Genomic DNA, 17,042 nt, shown 5'->3' with positions numbered 1-17,042 from the left:
CAAAACCAATGTTGCCAGAAAAATTTCATTCACAATAAAAAGATGTGATCAAGAAGACAAAGAAACAAAAAAGGCTGAAAGAAGGTAGAAAAAAAGAAGAGGAAAATGTGTTCAAATAAAGGAGAGAATCCAGATCTCACCTCCAAACTGAACTGCTTTTACGTTGAATTAGTTCAGCACTTCGCTGTTTGAGTGTGCGTGTGTGTGTGTGTGGAGGGGTTTTCAGTAAAGCATCTGAATTGCCTTTATGTCCCTGTCTAAAAAACTACGCATGTAGACCAACCTTTTCAGCAGTATCCTTACCATGACAATGGGTATCACAGTGATGTAGCTACATGCACTCATCAGTTATACGTACACCTAGCTCTCTCTCACACACACACACGCACACGCACGCACGCACGCACACACGTCTTACAACAAAATATACTGAAAGGTGTCAAAACAACAGAAAGAGTCAAAACTCTCCATAACAAATCAAGTCCACTATGGTAAAGGCAATATATACATCAGTACTGCCCTATATTCGGTCCACTATGTAGTGACATGAAAACGTTTTTCTTTCTTTTTTTTTACAGAATATACAGAAAACAATGCTTAAGGTAATTTAGAAATTATGCCATCACATCGTAGTCCAGCAGAGCCCACTCTGACTCTACAGCACATCCAGCCACACTGGATCCACATCACAACTGAGCAGTCCAGGGGTTTCTACTTAGCAAATTGCATTGCTCATTTTCTATACATGCATCCTTACATACATGCACATATGCGTATATATATATATATATATATATATATATATATGTGAAGAACACTGGCTGAGTATCAATGGCTGAAATTTTTACTCCCTAATATGAGCCCCTGAAAAAATCCAGTATCAGTCTAATCAGTTAGTAATATCATAAGCTGGAATTCTACATCTAATCAGTTCATGAACATATTACTGAACTTTAAAAAAAAATATATTATAAACACCAAGGAAATTTTGGCCATTCCAACTTCAAAGAGTTGTTTGAGGATTAAAACTTGCTTTTAGGGTTGAGGGTAGAGATATACAGAGAGAAAGTGAGGGTATAAGAGAGAGAGTGTGTGTGAGGCTAACGAAAGACTCGTCTTGTAGGTTTTTAATGCCACCTGCTGGTAAACACTAGAACAATAAAGTAAGATGTTTTTTTCTGAAATATTTCCTATTTGTGTTGTACAACAGAATTTAAATTCTAACCAGAACAAAAACCAGGAACCACATCCAAACAAAAATGATCATCCATAAAATTACAAAAAAAGATACACAGCAAAATTAACCAGGACTTAATATGAATAAAGCAACAATTATACGTACTGTATGGTGTACTGACCTCATTGTTCTTGTGTTTTATGTTATGCATAAATTTGCATTTATTCTTTCTGCAATGTGCATGTGGTGGGTTCTGTGCATGTGGTGGGTTCCTGTTGGTATATACTGCCACCACATGGTGCAAGCTGGTGATGCAGGTCTGACTCATTTTGTGTGTGTGTGTGTGTGTGTGTGTGTGTGTGTGTGTGTGTGTGTGTGTGTGTGTGTGTGTGTGTGTGTGTGTTTGTGTTCATGTGCGTGTGTGTGTGTGTGTGTGTGTGTGTGTTGGACCTCAGAAACAGGACTCTCCTCTCCAAGTTCACTACAGTGCAGAGCCAGAAGACCCATCACCCTGAGAATCTTGCTCCGCCTGGAAAACATAATAAATAAAAAAAAGACAACTGCTGGAAATGCATGCAAAACCATCAAACGGCTAAAAGTTGAAAAACTCCAAACAGTCCTGATAAAAGGGAAAAACATCACTGATAAGGAGGATATCAGTTTCAAGTTCATGTCTACAGCCTGTAACCAATGAACAAAACAGCTCACTTTATTTTAGCTTTCATGGACCATGGTATCTGTTGGTGTAAATAGAAACTCAGGGAAGTCAAAAGGAGAGGGGGAGAGAGAATGAGAGGGAGCAAAGACACATATCTCTGTAGTTGTGTCATCTTCCAAGTATTTGTCTGCCCCTGATGTTTGTTACTTCAGTGCAGCGAAAAACTATTCTGGCTGCTGTGTCTGAGTGCTTTTTTGTTCAGCTATTTTTCAGTCATAGTTTCGTTAAATTGCATTTTGGATATCTGAGCCTCATAAGCTCGTAGGTTTTCTCCACCAATGAGCATTTTAGTTTGTGTTTTTACTATGGATCGGTAGAAACCACTTCTCAAACATTCCTGCAAAGGTGTAATCGTGCTTCCTGGTTTATGGAGAGAATACAAACATATTGTACTTACACATCCCAGTTAGGAGCTTGGCGTAACTGCTGGGTCAATACTGAGAGCTGGAAGAAGGAGGGGTCGATTAGAGAGAGAGAGAGAGAGAGAGATAAAGAGATGCAATACAATTTGTAAGAAACAATCAACAGTAAAACATAGATTTTAGATTCATAATGCCTTTTGTTCAAATGTGATATTTGTAATAACCTGCGTAAAGTAATTGTATATTTAAAAACAAACAAAGAAAACATACTAGCATAAAGAGTTGTTGTCTAAATTCTCCCTCAAAATAAAAAAAATATCTTGTTAAACCCAGCCAAGAGTGAATAGTAATCCTACCAGGGTTGAGTTAATCAGCTTGTTAGCAATGACTTTATGTCCAGCCACACAGCAGAGGTAACACAGCAGGTTGAGTTTAGAGCGAGCAGCTGTGGCAGACAGAGGAGGAGTGGAGGGATTCGGTTCTTCAAGGGAAGAACAAAGCTGTAAGAGGAAGACGGTCCAGCCTTCACCACTCAGAGAGTGCAGCTTCTCAACTGGAGGAGAAGAGAAAAAGTCAACCTCATGATGAATAAATTGGGGCAAGTAACCATACACTGAGACCCTCTGTGCATACTCAGTACAAAAATGCTTGATACTAATTAAAAAAAACAAACAAATGTACCTGAATATGCTGGAACACAAAGAGTTTTAGGATCAAATCGCACAGGAGGACTCTTCAGAATCTGGTAAACAGAAAGAGAACATAGCGAACTTCACACTTTGCAGTCTAAATTCCCATGTAAACATTATTTCCTTTAAAGTCACAATGTTTGTGTACAAGCTTTTTGTTGTGAAAATTTAAGATAAATGTTTTAACATCAGCACGTTCTTTTGCAAGAGACATCATTATTAGCAGTACAAAAATGGTGTTGTTTCACTGTTACAATTTAAGAGAAGAGCTTAGAAGGACAATTACTACTTAAGATTAAAACTTCAAAGACACAGTATGTATTTAAAGTATACAAAAAAAACACACCCTGAAATCAAATAACCTGTGTCCAGTTATATTGTATTTATGTACCTTGGGATTGTCCATGATTGGGGTGACGGTCAGATCAGAGTCACTATGGAGAAGATGTTTCACACGAGATGGGATGTCAGTACCAGTGCTGGCCTATGGGCAGGGTCAGAGATAGAGAGGTGAGCAGATGAGTAGATTATTTACCAGGCATACCAGCAGATTACTAGGAAAAATGGCTTTAGTGTGACTGCGTTACAAGATACCCATGTTGTCATTAATTGCACGACAGATATCTGCTGTTTATATGAGCATATAGTGGCAGTAACCTGAGGAACAGGATTCTGGTCTAGAGAGTCTGAGGAAATGCAGCTCCTTCTTGAGTTGGCACAGGAGCTAAAAAAAAAAAAAACAGTAAGAGACTATTAAAAATGTCATTTAATAATGCTTTAGAGTATAATATAAAAACACTGCTTACTGCCCATGGCTAGCAGGTTGCATTACTGTATGTACATGAAACAAATCCACTGTTTGTATGTTTAAGTACCAGCAGGCCACTCATTCTAAAATGACCCTTAATATTCTTCTTCAGAAATAAGGCCATCCATTAGCTTACTGCTTAAACGGGTTGACTAACCCTGGGACGTAGGGAAAATCAGCCAGTAAACAGACTGTATTTAATACCTGAGCAGAAAAATAGCTTCGGTGTTGTCCTCATCCACACCACTCTTTGGCCTGAGCTCTGTGTTATCTGGAGGTGGATGCACACAAAATACAGAATCAGTTCCGAAGGTACATTATTGTATGACACACGCAACGTGTGCGCAACACATGCCTAGTAAAAGCCATACGGGGTAAAGAATGAACAATAGCAAACAGTGAAAAATGCAAATGTTGCAACAAATTGTAACAGGAGAGAACAAAAAATGGCTTATCTAGTAAGCCAGATAACTACAGCCACGTTCATACAGACAGTTGAAACAGAGAAAAATTAGGTGGAAAAGGAATGAAAACCTTACTAAATATGCATTCTTTATGTACATTGTCTGATCGTGCCTGTGCTTACAGTATAGAGATACACATTCTCAATGCTGCTGCTGTGAAACAGTCTTGCTGAGGGTTTCATGATTTTTTTAAAAGTGGTGGGAACATGTCCCCGTGTCCCCACCGTAAATTACACCCTTGGTTGCAGGTGTTGTCTTTAGTTTAGTCCTATTGACTGGTTGGGTGATGGCTGAGTGGCTGTTGGGACGCTCATCTGCCTGGGCTGGACGTAAAGGATCAGGAATCCTTGAGTGTCTGTGGAGTGATGAAAAAACACAAACTGACAAACTATTCAACAGAGGGAAACAGAAAAACAGCATACGAACTGCTTCAACTTCATGGTACTTCTGCAGGCTGTTTGTTGTTCTTCTGAATGCTGTTGCACCATATTGAAAGATGTTTCAACATGTTTGGCTTCTGTCAGCAGATTAAAAGAGACTAGACAGAGTTTGAACAGCACTTTGCCATATATACAGCTAGCATTTTGTACTACGCTTTCACAAAGAGACAGCAATGGCAACAACATCTTTGCACAATGTTGTAAGAGCTGTGAAATCAAAAGAAGTTACATATTTAAAAAACAGAAAACACACCTCAAGCTGGCTGTACCAATTGCCTCACAGCAATCTGTTTCCTCTTGATCCTCTTCTTGATCCTTCTCCTCCAACTCCTCCACATCATCTTCCTCCTTCAGTACTGGTATCCAGAAAGGATGGCCAAGCAACTCTGGCCAGTCCATCCTAAAGAACAAAATCAAATAAGTAGCATTCTTAAGTCACCAGGGCCCGAGACTAACTTGTTCTATTGGTTGCACTGGTGCGCCTAACTTTTCACATTTAGGTGCACCAGCACATAATTTGGGTGCACCCAAAATGTTTAACTGCGCCCTTTGGCACCGCAATAATACACTTATTATACCTTTTCTTGACAGCTCCCACAGTATGGTTGTTGTACTGATTCCGTATATCCACCCATTAATAGTAAGCTTATAGTTTAAGCGTCTTTGAGCGTTTGGAAAAGCGCCAAATAAATTAGATGTATTATTATTATTATTATTATTGTAATTATAAATATCATGATGACAGTAGATAGTAGAATAGTGTGTGCTGAACCTGTGTGAGTGTCTGTGAACCTGACCTCTTCTCCGGGTTTTTGATGAGCAAGGCTTTTATGAGCTTCTGGAATTCTTCACTGGGAGGACCGCCTGAAATAACAAGTAACAAAAAGATATTTTCACTTAACAAACAAACAAAGAAACAACTACTCTAGAACAAAACAAAGTTGCCTTAAATAATCCATCATACAGCTACTCACATTTTCTAGCTAAATATTAACATAAATGTTTATGTTAACATCACATCCGTGGGTGAGTGTGAGCGTGTGTAAGCATAAGTGAGTGTATGTAAAAGCATATGCATTACCTGTCTGTCTGGGCGGTGGTGGCTCTTGATACATAATCATCTCAGACAGTTCAGTGCAGCTATCAGAATAAAACGGAGGTTTGCCTGAAAAACAAAACTAGCTTGAGTTTAGGTTCATAGAGTACAGTTTGTTTCACATTTTAGCTTTTAAGGATTCAGTCTTTACTTAATTCTTTTTCCCAAAAAATGTGTTAATCCTCATGGTTATAATCATCATGCATTATAGGTACAGAATGTAATAAAAGGTTTTAACGGGGAAAAAAAAACATTAATTTTATAGTAATTAATTAAATTATCTAATGCGAACTTAATCCTATTCAGTGTATACATGTGTCAGCATGTGTGTGTGTGCTTGTGGGTACCAGTGTACATGTAGTAGAGTACACAGCCTAGAGCCCAGAGATCAGAGCTCATGCTGGTTTCTGATCCTTGCAGAACCTCTGGGGCACTGTAAGTTGGAGAACCTGAAAATATACAAACAAACGCATATGGTATTTTGTAAAGAGAGAAAAATACTACAAGAAGACATGCATCCTCCTCACCATAACAGATAGGTTCTGATATTGCGTTTTAGTCAAATTGTACATGTTTATTCTCTTTGTATTCTTGGTCATGATGTGGTAAATTGTAAGTTTGTTCCCTTCAGCTTATATAAGCCATGTCCCACTTCAACTGGATCCACCAAAAGAGGTTGGTCAACTGACCTTGTAATCTTTTCCTCATCTTGTCAAAGTTCTCCGTGCCATCTGCCTCCTCAGATGTAAAGAGCAAGTAAAAGAAACTCTCCAGCGTCTCTCCTTCTACCTTGGACAGACAGAAGTTACCAAACTTCAGGGTGCCACTACCGTCCAGTAAGATCTGCGGGTGACAAAAGGAGAGTTACTGTAGTCAAACGATAATTCTATATTTTTTTACTTATACTGATCTTAGATACATGAATGCAGACCTTAGCAGGTTTCAGGTCAGAGAAAATGATTCCCGATTCATGGATGTGTTTCAGTCCTTTGACCAAGTCCCATCCAAACACCCTCACTACATCCTCTGACAGACATCCACCCTGATCAATCACAGACTCCACGGAACCACCTAACAGAGATATAGATGGACAGAGAAACAAGAGCAAACATGAAAACCTAACACACTTCCACACACAAAAAAACATGATCAAATGTGACGTGATCCCATTTAATGCTACATTACTGCTCAGCAGGAGTTCTAGGAATCATCACTTACCTGTACAGAGCTCCACGACCAACCAGATGTGGTTGCTTGTCTCATACCACTCATGAAAGCGTACTATGTTCTGGTGATACAGAGCGTGGCTGAGACGAACCTAACGGGGAACAGAAAAAAGGCATTATATACATGTAGTATCCTTATAAAAAGGCAGAAACGCTGTATTCATTATAGCAAGATATTATAGTGAACCTATTTTACTGATGAGAGCCTATGTATTACAAGTAACTCTATATATGTACATATAAGTACCTAAATAAAACTTGTGACAGGTTGCCTTTAGTTAATAATCTTTAAACCATTGAAGATCTCAGGCCTCATCAGGCTGCATAAAATAATACTATTAACAAAAGGTTATAGAACATTCTTACATTTGCTGCTAGAAAAAATATATTGTTACAGTGGACCAGTGATAAGGGCCCCTTCTCTTAATGGTTGGAGTAAAGTTGTATTTGAGCTGTTTCCTTTGGAATATCGTACAAATATTGTACACACCAAAGCAGATCAGTTCTATGAAGTCTGGGAGCCATATCTGAATTATCTCGGCCCTGGTTTTATTTTAATTTTTACAAGGGATCTCCTGAAGCTACGTTCTCGTAGCCCCTGATTTACCTGCGACATAAGCACATTCCCTGTGACCTCCTGTATAGATTTGTTGATCTGAGCTGGGGGTTTTTTTTAAATTTTATTGTTCTCGAGGAAAAAAGAAAATTCAATAAATATATTGTGTTAAAAAAAAAAACATCTGAAGAAAATGAATGACAGTGTAGCAGATATCTGAATATGATGATAAGGTTCCAAAGCAATGTCCTACATGGTTAGTGATCTCAGGCCTCTTAGCCTTGTCAGCACGGACGATGGCCACGTAACTGAGGGAGCCCTTCCGTCTTCCCTTATACACAACAGAGCTGCTGCCGCTCCCGAGCTCCTCGTACAGCATGAAGTTCTCCATTCGCTATGGAGAACAAGAAAGAGGACTTAAATGTAACGATGATTATACACGTGACACCGAGGGTGCTGTCAAAAAAAATAAATGCAAACATTTACAGTAAAGCTTCAAAGGATTTAAAGTTCTGGAGGTAACTTCAGGTTCAACTGTGGGTTTTCGGACGCTGGTTCTTCTTCTCACCGGGGAAAATCATCGGGGTAAAGAAGATGCTGAAAGACCCTGAAGATCGAGATAAGAGATGGAAGCCAGTCACAACTGACCAATCAGATCACTGGAAAACAAACAAACAAGCGTCATCATTCTACAGGATCCTGACTGGCACACATAAATAAATAAATAAATAAATGCATGTAAAGATGCATGTCAACAATGAGAACAACTGTAGCATTTATCATGACGGACTTACTTTTAGCTACAGTGTAAAAAATGGCTTCCGGTAAAAAAAAAAAAATTAAAAAAAATGTACCACCTGATTTCAATCATGGTTAATTAGCTGCACGTGCGCTCGACACCTGCATCAGCAGCTAACCACACGTGACTCTAAATGTCCAATGAAGCTGTTTAAAGTCGATGTGCATCTAATAAACCTATCCACCATTTAGTTTGAGGTTCTACTGTCAAGTTTATGGGCAAACGGTTGGATCGTAACTGTGTATTTCTACGACAACCGCTGACGTCATCGTCTGTTGAGAAGTTGAAGCGGAGGTAAGAAGGAAGCAGTTCACACCTCAAGAGCAACTACAAAACCTCCAAATGCTCATGTTGTTGCACGCTGTTTTTCAAACGCACTGTTAAATTGAACTGTGAACTTACCTCGCCGGCGACCCGCTGGTTTGTTTGTTGGCGGAAGTGGTGGACCACGTCATTCCAAGTGGAAGAGGGGAGTGTGGAGTTCCTCCGTTTGAAATAAGCGCCGAGATCCCCTCACACGAATCATTACACGTGTACAGAGGACGGTGACTGTGACCATAGAAATGATTGCACGTGTGCCTTTTTCGAGCAAAAGTGTCGATTTACCGTCAAAATTGTTTATTGGTTTGTAGTTGGCCACCCTCCGAATGGTACGTTCCTCGCGTTGCTAGGAAACAAGAGCGCACACAGAGGAGCGCGTGGACAACGCCAGCAAAACGACTGAATACTAAATGTGTGTATTTCACGACTGTAAATCGAGATTAATATACAATTTCTCCAACTTCTCAGACTTCACGTAAAATTCTAAAGCCTCTTGGATTACCCCCCTTTAAAAATGAACTTAAAAAACACATTAAGGGGAAGGATTAAACAACTTTATACTTCTTCCTACTTCTTTTCCCGAATGTAAATTAAAGGAAAAATGTCTCATTTTTTTCCCTCCTCTATTTTGTTGGATATGTTTTCAACAACTGCTTTTCTCTTTTTTGTTTTGTTGTTGAATTTGACATGCTACACACACACACACACACACACACACACACACACACACACACACACACACACACACACACACACACACACACACACACACACACACACACACACACACACACACACGCGCTGAGAGTGGAATGACGTCATTCATTGAATGAGACCGGCAGTAGGACACAGGGCTCCCGTGACAATCGTGAATGGATCGTATGCAGCCTGCAACCGTCACAGTCGGAGAACTTATGGACCTAAAAGTGGTTTAATTTCCTATTATCGAGCACCAGCCATTCCTCGGGATCCGTTACGTCATTGGCCATTCGTGAGTAAATGTTTAAAATGCTTAACTCGAGAAGGCATTACTCAAGATAAGCCTTTTTTTTTAAATATTAAAATGTAGAATAAAGAATAATGCCTGCATATATACACTTACAACATATGTTGAACTAATTAAGAATACGACAAGTTTTGGTGAGTGCATAAAGATCGATAAACAATGAGCCACAGGGAACATTGAACATCCTCTCAGGGCAAAGTTAAAAACTTCCTAACCTGTAAATTTGCCCGAGATGCTAAGAGTACCATTTCCTCTGAGAGAGTTTTGTCCTACAAAATAAAAGAAATAACTAAATTCAATTAAAAAAGGTTTGCAATAGGTTCTCACAACGTTATTTGGATGAATAGATGAACACAATGAACCTTAAATTTCAATATGAGACTGTTGATCACAGGAGACAAATTTACCGCCTCAAGGATGGCCTCATTTTTTTTTGAATCTCATTCTCAATTTCACAGAGTTGCCCATCGCTAGGACTAAAGGCAGTGTCCCTGAATTTAGCTGTTCACATTATGCTCTCTTTCTTTTATATAAATTAGGGCTGAAACTAACGATAATTGTCATTATTGATTAATCTGTCAATTATTTTCTCGATTAATCAATTAGTTGTTTGGTCCATAAAATGTCATAAAATGCTGAAAAATGTTGATCATGTTTCCCAAATCCCACGATGATGTTTTGTTTTGTCCACACACCAAAGATATTCAGTTTACTGTCACAGAGGAGCAAAGAAACCAGAAAATATTCACATTTAAGAAGCTGAAATCAGAGAATTTTGACTTTTTTTTCTTTAAAACTCCTACTTGAACCGATTATTTGAATACCAAAATAATTGGCGATTGATATTGTATTCGATTACTAATCGATCAACTGTTGCAGCCTGAATGTTAAATTCCACTTCACATAAAGTTTTATGATGTAGCACTTTTTTTTTATTATTTTATTAAACAATATGTTCATAAGTTTTGTTAAATCAACTCATTTTTCTTTGTAGATGACAAACATGTTGCTCCCATATTCTCCTCAATATAACAAAGTAACCTGCTCTGGAATATAAACGACACATCATTCAAAATAAATAAATAAATAATGATAATAGTAATTTTAAGAACGATACGAATAACGATGGACGTTTATTTTGAAGTTCCCACAAACCGGATGTGGCCATTTATTGTTTTCTACTTGACTCCGCTCGACTCAGTCGCTTTGTTTCCATCAAGCGTTCTTTTTTTCTTCTGTGTCTGCTTTCAACTGTGAGCAGACGGAGTCAGAGAAGTTTAGTGAACAGACACAGCTACTCACGGACCGGAATCACAATCTTTTGTTTTTGATCCTCTCACGGGGCTTTTTGTTTGTCGCCGGACAAGCGCGTTGCTATCGCAAGTTGACACCCGGTCGCAAAGCATCGAAGCATTTCGTCTCATTCCACACGAGAGAGAGAGTCGAACAGCTGATCGGCCAAACGGAGAAAAAGCGGATTACTTTGGTCTGACTTCCAAGTGTTTTCCTGCACAGTCTTCTGAGGCGGTAAGAAGATTGTTCCACGCTCATGTGGTGATGGTGCAGCAGGTGCCACATGGCTCCGGCTTCTCCACTCGTCCCATCGCCTCACACTGTAACTTGATGAATGACATGAAGTTTTAAGAAGTAATCTGATTTTTACCGCTAAAAACCCATTTGTTCTCATTCATCTTGCTCTAGTATGTGACCACGTGGGCTCCTGGTTCTCTCCTCCGCCTGTTTCCATGGCCACGCTTTGACTCGACTCACTCGCACGTTGACGATGTTCAGCCCCTCGGTCTTTCGTCTCTGCCACTTGTTGTGGGCACCTTTTTAATGGGATTGATTTCAGAGTGAGTTAGGAAGGACACAATCCTATCACAGTAAATCCCACTAAGAGTGGCTCGAGTCACAGCAGCTCCCATCCTCTCGCAGACTTGGTCCATTAATGCCAAGTGACATGAGCTCATCATTAGGCCCCTGGTTTGTGAGTGACATCATTTCATAAGAATGAGCTGTGTGTGTGTGTGTGTGTGTGTGTGTGTGTGTGTGTGTGTGTGTGTGTGTGTGTGTGTGTGTGTGTGTGTGTGTGTGTGTGTGTGTGTGTGTGTGTGTGTGTGTGTGTGTGTGTGTGTGTGTGTGTCAAATACTTTTGCTGTGGATATACCTTTAGTCACCATAGACACACATAAGTTGTATACATATTTCCTGTGATAGTCAAAGGAAGCTGCAAACTCTTAACATATTGTGGTGCATTTGTGTGAGTATGTAGAATTACACACCGTCTCATATAAATGACAATATGAACACACGACAAAACGAACACATATACACTCTTGTTGCATCACACACTGCGTGTGGCTGCCGTCCACCCACTTTAGCATTTAGTGTCGTCTACATGTGGCGAAGAATCATTTCAAAGTAGTGAGAAGTAGGTGTTTTAATCTGAGGAGGAGGGTTTTCTCAGCCCGTCCTGAGAGGCTAAATATGGGTCCAGTTGGTTTTGCCAACTAACGGCGCGTGATCTGAGGAAGGGGCCTGCGTACTGTACCGTCTCACTGTCTCACTGTCTCACTGTGTCACTGTGTCTCTGTGCTCGGACGCACGGTGGACACGGAGACGTCTGACAACGTCCACACAACCAGCAGCTCCGCCTCGTCATGAGATGACTCTCATTTCTGACAGATGGGGCCACTGACAGACGGACGGGCGGCGGGCTGTATTAGTTCTCATTGGACCTCTTTCTCACTCTGAACACGAACACACACACACACACACACACACACACACACACAGATGGGTGTAGCACATGGTAAATCAGTTTGCGGTCACAGTCAACGCTCTCTCTTCTCATCTGTTGTCTGTGAGCTTCTGTAAACTCGGTGAGTTCTTATTATAAACATTAGTGTTCTAACTGTACTTGAACTTTGTGTTGCACTGCGCCATGTTGGGGGCTTGACTTTGACGGAATTGGTCCTGCACAGTCCTTGAAAAGTCCTTGAATTTCATATTGTTATGGTGTGGGAGCCACTGACACTGGTATTGCAATTTCTTTGAAAGGAAAGGAAAAAGTGCAAAGGTTGCTTTTATGAACTGGGCCCCTTGATATTACCTTCAAAGCTCTCTCACGGCGCACCATCTGTACATTAACCCCCTTTATCACTGCCAGAAACTGTGAAGTACAGTTGGATTTTTCAGCTTGCCGGTGGTCCTTCAATGATCCATGCAGGAAACATTTGCCAACCTTAACTTAAAGTTGTCATATTTCATTAAAAAACGTCATTCTTTATTCTACATCTGTCATTTCAAAATACTGCTAAATGAAAAATCAGTGAAAATGTGGCTCTTGTAAGAACCCACCTCGAAATCTTTTCGAACGGTTTATGACATTATACAATAGTGTTAAAAGTCGGGTTTGAGTTATCTCTGTAGTTCTCGCCATGATATCGCCGTGGTTACAACACGACTTCGCACTGGAGCACACACTGAGTAAAACTGTGCCAGAAACTTTACCGCATCAATTCAGATACAATTGTTAGTTTTGCAAAAATGTTGAAATATTTATTCAACCCGTTGTCGCGTGCACTGCTCCAGTCGCTCTTGTCCAGGCCGAATGTTGAGTTCAGGTTTTTTTTTTGCAAACCGTTTGAATTCTCACCGCCGACTGACGGAGGAAAACCTGAGGAAGATATATTGTATAATGTGTTGTTCATATAGCACATGTCTTTGTCGAATCCCAACAGGATGAGCTTGACAGCCCGGCCCCTTGCATGGCTCCCTCAGTCATGTAGTGTTTGTGCTCTCTGTTACGGTTTTTCGTTCTCTCGTCCTCTTGTCTTAGTCACTGCAAACGACAGACCATGTTTCTGCTCCAGGTCGCGTCCCTCTCGCTCCCTCCCTCTCCTCCATCCTCCACTTCCTCAGTGTACAAAGCTGTCCAACAGGTGGTACTGTCACAGACAGACGCCATCGCTGAACGTTCGCCAAACCCTCTTCCACTTTGCTGCGGAGAGCAACAACTTGCATTCAGGTGTTCAACTCTGACATTACGTGAAGGGATTTAAAGGGTTTCGCAAAAAGGGTCGCGCCGTCTGGTCCTCCCTTTTCCGATCGTGTGACTTTGTGTCGTCGCAATCCAGCAACTTCTCTCTTTGTCTTCCTCTTTGTCTCGGCATCCTGTGAGGACGGTTGAACAGGGGCCGTGCGTCCACGTGAGTAACGGACTTTTTTAAAGTGGACAAGGTACATATGGAAAGTGACCATAAACTTGACGTGTGTGTGTGTGTGTGTGTGTGTGTGTGTGTGTGTGTGTGTGTGTGTGTGTGTGTGTGTGTGTGTGTGTGTGTGTGTGTGTGTGTGTGTGTGTGTGTGTGTGTGTGTGTGTGTGTGTGTGACTGTAAATTTACTTTTCACGGGGGCCGGGGGCTCCCATTGGAGGGGGTACCCCCCCTCAATTCAATGGGAGGGGAAAACACTGATGAGTGAGTGAGTGACTGCTCTCACATACGTGTCACAGCTGCTCCTGACAAAATATTCTGGTTCCTGTTCGTGTCTCTGGCCGAACAGGAGCTATCGGAAAATTCAGTGGCTCCATTGATCGTAAAGTGGCCGACAGGATGGGCCGCAGCCCGGCCTTCAGTTACAACCTCCCTCTAACACATTACCTTTCGTGAAGGTTGAAAAATGAAGTTATTAAATCTACACCGACCAATATTTTAGTTTACTGCAACTTATGTTGTCAAACTGATGCAAAACAGTCTACATGCTTGGAAACATTTGCACTTGGCCCCCATGATGGTGGCTTTGTCAATTTGATGCTCATCTTATCAAGCCAGAGAGAGACATCCGTCTTGCCCTGCGTGGTGCAGGCTGAGAGGGCTGTCAAATATGAAATCAAAGAGCACCTGGCCTGTGTGATTTATGCACGTCAGCATCGTGTTGACATTGCAGTTGTCGATAGCAACCCATGTTTACTTTAGCCCCGGGTTTCTATTTACTGTTGATTTCCATTGCCGGACAGATTCTTATGTGAAGGTCTCCTCACCGTGGTGTTGTTATGGAGGCAGCTTTTACATGTGACTGAGGCTCTGACCTGTTTCTCAGCAATATGACCTGGAGCAGTTTTTTTTAATTTATTTTTCAGCATCCTTTCCCCTGGCAAGCATCCCCGTCCCGAGTGCTTCATGGCAAAGACCGTTCCCAGGAAGTTGTTGTGCACAGTGTTTCCTGTGTCCGAGCAGTGCTGTCCCTCTGTAGTCCATTAACCAGGACACACACACACACAGAGAGACACGATCGTTACATCACTGGCATCCATCACCGCCCCCTAGTCAAAGTGCTCTGCATTATCAGCTCCCGAAAGTCAGAAAATCCCCCCCTAGCAAGGACAAAAAACTCAGCACTCAGCTGCTAAAAAGTGCTGCAGATGCATCAATTATGAATTGATGTATTGACTCACCGTCAGAGTACAGTGCTGACCAACACGCGGGCATTTTCACTCCTGTTCTGACTGAATTTATATAAACTCTGTGATCTATGATGAAGAAACAACTGGCATGGTTCATTAGTGTTTTCTCTTTGAGTGACTGGGTGACGTCTAATCACCATTTCTCCTCCACAATCACTGTATTTCTGTGAACAGTGTAAAACACAGCGTCTCTTTTTGTTGCAGTTGTGTCATGCGCAGCAGATTGTGACTTGTGGGTTTGATATGGAAACAAACTGAGCTAGATCGATCAAACAACTCAAGTTCATCATAATTGAATTTGAATTGAACTTGAGTGAACGTATTATGCTCTGTTGTGATTGGCCAACTGCTTACAGCACGTGTAGGAAGTTCTCTCGCTTTACCGACTTTGTCGGGGGGTTTTTAAAGTTCCGTAACTTGGTGACTCGCATCAAGTATCGGCCGGGCTACTGGCGAGACATTTCAGAAGCAGTGTATCAACGCAGATGTTGAGCTTTTTTTCAACCTTGCAGACTTCTCACGTAGACAAAATAAACAATACAACGCACTGAGGAAAGGGACGGACTGAAAAAAGCAAAATGTTCCAGGTCCTCCCAGTGTGGGCCCTTGATGCTCTCTGCCTCCACGATTGTCACGAAGTCACTCTGCACAAAAGCATCAGGAAAAGTGAAATGTCCTATAACCATCACGGCAAACATCACAAGTTGTAAGTGCAACATCAAGAAAGAACGAGAATATTTCTGGTGTTTTTGAGGAACCGCACCTTGTCCCTCAGAGAGAAATTACGGTGGCTTTTGTGTTCCGTGAACGCTTGCTCCATCGGCCCATTGAAATCCGCTTCCTCTTTCCTCCGCTCCACCCGACCCTGTGATGTGAAGGACAGTACAGGGCGGGAATGTTGTGGCCACAACATGATAGGTCCTGGTGCCGTTGATCCTGATACTGTTAAACTGCAATTTGTAAATACACTTCTGTTTTGTCAGCATTGCACTCATTATATACACACATTATAATGATGTCATTCACTAAAGGACAAATAACTGCTTTTGGTTTGCATGATTATTTCAGTTTAAACCAAATCCTATGATTCTGAACAGTGTTATAGGAGGTGTTGAAGAAAAACTTTTTTGAATTTGCAGTCAGATTGGATTTCTCAAATCCTCAAAACAAAAGGGAACTTTTCCAAAGGCCAGTGCATGGATTTTGCATTGTTAATCAGAAAGACTCCTGATGTGTAGAACAAACGTGTCATCTCAGCCTGTCGTATGTTTCGTGACTTCATGGTGTGTTGTCATTAGCAACAGTGTTTGGACATTTGAGTGCGCCCCCCCCCCCCCTTAATAATGGAAAACTGCATGACCTAAATTTTGCTTCCCACAAGGCATCAGGGTCTGACTCAATCTGTGTAAGATGAGAGCGGGATCATGGAAAAGGAGAGATGGAGCGAAGCACAAAAATGAGTGTAGATGTAGACAGAGATAGAGAAAGAGGTAGAGGAACCGACTGGGGTGTGGCACAAGTAAAACCTCCGCTGCGTTATTGAATGGTGACAGTAGAGAGTGTGTGGAGGTGAACATATGTGCTTGTCTTGAGAGTCGTGTGTGTGTGTGTGTGTGTTTTTGAAAGTTCGACTATTAATAGAAACGTCAGTGCCGTGCTGGCTGCCTGCAGCCGAGTGATCTGACTGTGTTGTACTTTTGTCTCTTGAGCTTTTCGGCCAAGTCACTTTTTACCACTGACGCTGTAACTGTAAGAGAGGAGTTGATACATCTTTGTGGTCCTTTTTTAAGGCCGTGGACAGTGGCGATATTGTTTAAATAAAAGATACAAATAATAATTTATTTACGGAGCACTTTTCAAGCAAATGAGCACAAAGTGCTTCCCAAGGTCAAAATAAAACGCGTGCAAAAGTA

At 41.2% G+C, this 17,042-nt stretch overlaps 1 protein-coding gene across 4 annotated transcripts in view; it reads right to left on the bottom strand.

Moving 5' to 3' along the window:
- The window catches only part of ulk4 (unc-51 like kinase 4), a 68,113-nt gene extending 59,151 nt beyond the window's left edge, over positions 1-8,962 (bottom strand). Inside the window, exons 1-18 of one of the 4 annotated variants that reach the window (XM_035643874.2) lie at positions 8,738-8,962; positions 8,105-8,195; positions 7,790-7,930; positions 6,973-7,072; positions 6,686-6,825; positions 6,444-6,597; positions 6,102-6,203; positions 5,740-5,823; positions 5,456-5,522; positions 4,912-5,058; positions 4,443-4,573; positions 3,959-4,025; positions 3,604-3,670; positions 3,338-3,430; positions 2,939-2,999; positions 2,614-2,810; positions 2,293-2,339; positions 1,628-1,706 (exon numbers count right to left, since the gene is read on the bottom strand). In XM_035643874.2, coding sequence (XP_035499767.2) covers positions 1,628-1,706; positions 2,293-2,339; positions 2,614-2,810; positions 2,939-2,999; positions 3,338-3,430; positions 3,604-3,670; positions 3,959-4,025; positions 4,443-4,573; positions 4,912-5,058; positions 5,456-5,522; positions 5,740-5,823; positions 6,102-6,203; positions 6,444-6,597; positions 6,686-6,825; positions 6,973-7,072; positions 7,790-7,927 — 1,674 coding nt within the window. In that variant the 5' untranslated portion in view covers positions 7,928-7,930; positions 8,105-8,195; positions 8,738-8,962. Of the gene's footprint in view, positions 1-1,627; positions 1,707-2,292; positions 2,340-2,613; positions 2,811-2,938; positions 3,000-3,337; positions 3,431-3,603; positions 3,671-3,958; positions 4,026-4,442; positions 4,574-4,911; positions 5,059-5,455; positions 5,523-5,739; positions 5,824-6,101; positions 6,204-6,443; positions 6,598-6,685; positions 6,826-6,972; positions 7,073-7,789; positions 7,931-8,022; positions 8,196-8,330; positions 8,690-8,737 lie in introns of those variants that run through there. The other 3 variants (XM_035643866.2, XM_035643849.2, XM_035643855.2) reach the window with 3 other exon arrangements.
- Positions 8,963-17,042: the final 8,080 nt, after the last annotated feature.

Source organism: Scophthalmus maximus, chromosome 1 (assembly GCF_022379125.1).
Source record: "Scophthalmus maximus strain ysfricsl-2021 chromosome 1, ASM2237912v1, whole genome shotgun sequence".
Lineage (NCBI taxonomy): Eukaryota > Metazoa > Chordata > Actinopteri > Pleuronectiformes > Scophthalmidae > Scophthalmus > Scophthalmus maximus.
This window is presented reverse-complemented; position numbering and strand designations above follow the sequence as displayed.